This window comes from Notolepis coatsorum (assembly GCF_963971535.1).
Source record: "Notolepis coatsorum genome assembly, chromosome: 7".
Taxonomy (NCBI): Eukaryota; Metazoa; Chordata; class Actinopteri; order Aulopiformes; family Paralepididae; genus Notolepis; species Notolepis coatsorum.
In genome coordinates this window covers 149,493,700-149,495,995 of record NC_140171.1, presented here as the reverse complement: position 1 = coordinate 149,495,995, position 2,296 = coordinate 149,493,700, and the positions used below count along the sequence as shown (strand labels likewise).

Below are 2,296 nucleotides of genomic sequence, written 5' to 3'. Positions count from 1 at the left end.
AGGAAGGGCACAACTCTATCAGCTGAGTAACAATGTTCATCAAAGTGTTGAGTGCTACAGTGTAGGTTAGTTTATTAGGACAAGTGCATGACAGTAAGGTTAGTTAGGGTTAGATTTTTTTAAATGTTATTTATTATATATATATTTTTCAGATAATGGTTGAAGAAGTGTGTATTTCATTAACTCAATCAGCGCCAGGGGTCGGGGCGCCAGGGGGCGCTAGAACGCCATCGCTTTAATCAATGGGGAGACTGCGAAATTTGCGAGTGCTTAAAATATATCTTATATTATAGCTATGGGTCTAATACACCTGTCGATTATCAGTGAGTTGCTTCCAGTCAACATGCACTAAACAGATTGTTTTTTCATCCGTACATTTCCGTTTTATACCGTTTTGAATATGAGTATAGTTTTGGTGATTCTTAGTAATCCCAGGAAAAGACGCGATAATAGCGTTTTAGTGGAATACACTAAACACGTTGTAATTTTTCGCCTGATTATCGAATCTTCCTGAAATCAACGCTAGATTATCATTATTATGTCTCCTTGTGCATACATGAAATGGCGCTCCCCCCCACCCCCACCGCAGCCAACGGTGAAAAGCCACACACACACACACAGACAGCTTCGATCGCGGTAGAAAGAAATATCAGATCAACGCAAGATTGGATATATAGAGTCCTTACCTGGTCTCTGATGTAATGCAAAAAAAAATCAATTATCTGATCGCCATTCCAAATACTGCTCATGGAGGTCCATCCCACATTGTCCGGCATTGCATATGAAGGGGGGGGGGGGGGGGGGGCAGCATCGCAGATGTAACGTTGTAAACGCTAGTCCTACCGGAGTATTTAAACCGCACGGCTCAGATCGGCCCAGAAAAGAAACTACACCATTTCTTCTGGAGTGCAATACCGGCTGGAAGGCGTAGGCGGTGGTATTTGCCCTTTTGCGAGCTCAGACCCATTCCCAACATCAGGCTGGATGGATGAAACATTAATGGATATAGCTAATAAAAGAAATAACAATAAAAAAATATACTTATTGACAGCTCTAATTCATATATTTGATATATTGTGGAATCTGATGTACAACATTTGAGTAGTCGTACCATAAGTACCATGACCGTTTTACATTTGATCATAATGAACCTTTCTGCCCCGTCCACAGTTTATTTGTATGGAAGTGCCAGTAACAAGGAATCACCAAAGAAGCTCTGGAGTTCTCAGAGGCTGAGGAGCGATGCCAGATACCTCAATCAGAGCTGTCCTGAAATGCTGCATCCAACTGCCCTGTACAGTACTTGTGAAAAAATTTCCTGTTTGCAAATTTATGACAATGTCTTTTGTTGGGCCGTAGGCCTATAGTTTTTGCACATTTATCTTGTAAAATATGTGTTTAGAACGGAAATAATAACGTATGTGTGTGAGGCGGAAGAAAATGGCTTTATATTAAAGGTCTGTAAAGACATTTATATTAAAGTTGCAGGATTTATTACAATTGTCTATGCGCGTAAAAAAAAAAATAGCCAAAAGTAGTTTACAATATGACCTCTTTGTTGTCTATGTAGCCATTAACTCACATGGGTATGTGCCTTCCAACACATGCTTATCAAACTATTGATAAGATGTTATTCACATTTCTGGTGCTATATGAACTTACATTTGCAATGTAAGTTGTTTTTGTTTTTATTTATTTTTCCTTCTTTTATTTTATTCCAGCACTGTATGATAATGCAACATGTCATATCATGTCATGTAATAATATGGTTCTGAATGTAACTTTAGTTATATGAGTTAGTGTGCAGCTTCAAAGCTTGCACTATGGGCAATATCCTGACCAGCATTGGTTACCTGAACATGACTACCTTACAGCGAGCCAATTATGTGCCCAGGATGGCATAGTTAATAAAATAATATTAATGCCCCTGTGGCTATAAAATAATAATAATGCCTCTTTCCTCAATATATCTTCGGTTCTCTAGTTTAGCAAACCTTGGACAAGAAAAAGGATTTGGTGGCCTGCAGGTTTGAGGCTGCGCACTAACTCATATAACTACAGTTACATTTGTAGCCATTGTTATATTGTGTTAGTGCTTCACTTCAAAGCTTGATAGTGCAGTGAAGCTTGCAGGCCAAACCATACTCATGTACTATATACACACATAAGTTCACACAGGACCAGGGGTGTAAAGTACTTGAGTAATTGTACTTCGTTACAATACTTAATAAACTTTTTTGGGGGATTTGTACTTTACTCGAGTATTATTAGGTTTGTATACTTGTACTTACTCAAT

At 38.6% G+C, this 2,296-nt stretch overlaps 1 protein-coding gene across 1 annotated transcript in view; it reads left to right on the top strand.

Moving 5' to 3' along the window:
- Window positions 1-1,266, top strand: part of eml6 (EMAP like 6) — a gene marked incomplete at its 5' end in the record, with an annotated part of 173,585 nt that extends 172,319 nt beyond the window's left edge. The window contains one exon of the mRNA XM_084318522.1: window positions 1,171-1,266. Within this exon, the coding sequence (XP_084174648.1) occupies window positions 1,171-1,195 (25 nt within the window). The 3' untranslated portion in view covers window positions 1,196-1,266. The remainder of the gene's footprint in view (window positions 1-1,170) is intronic.
- Window positions 1,267-2,296: the final 1,030 nt, after the last annotated feature.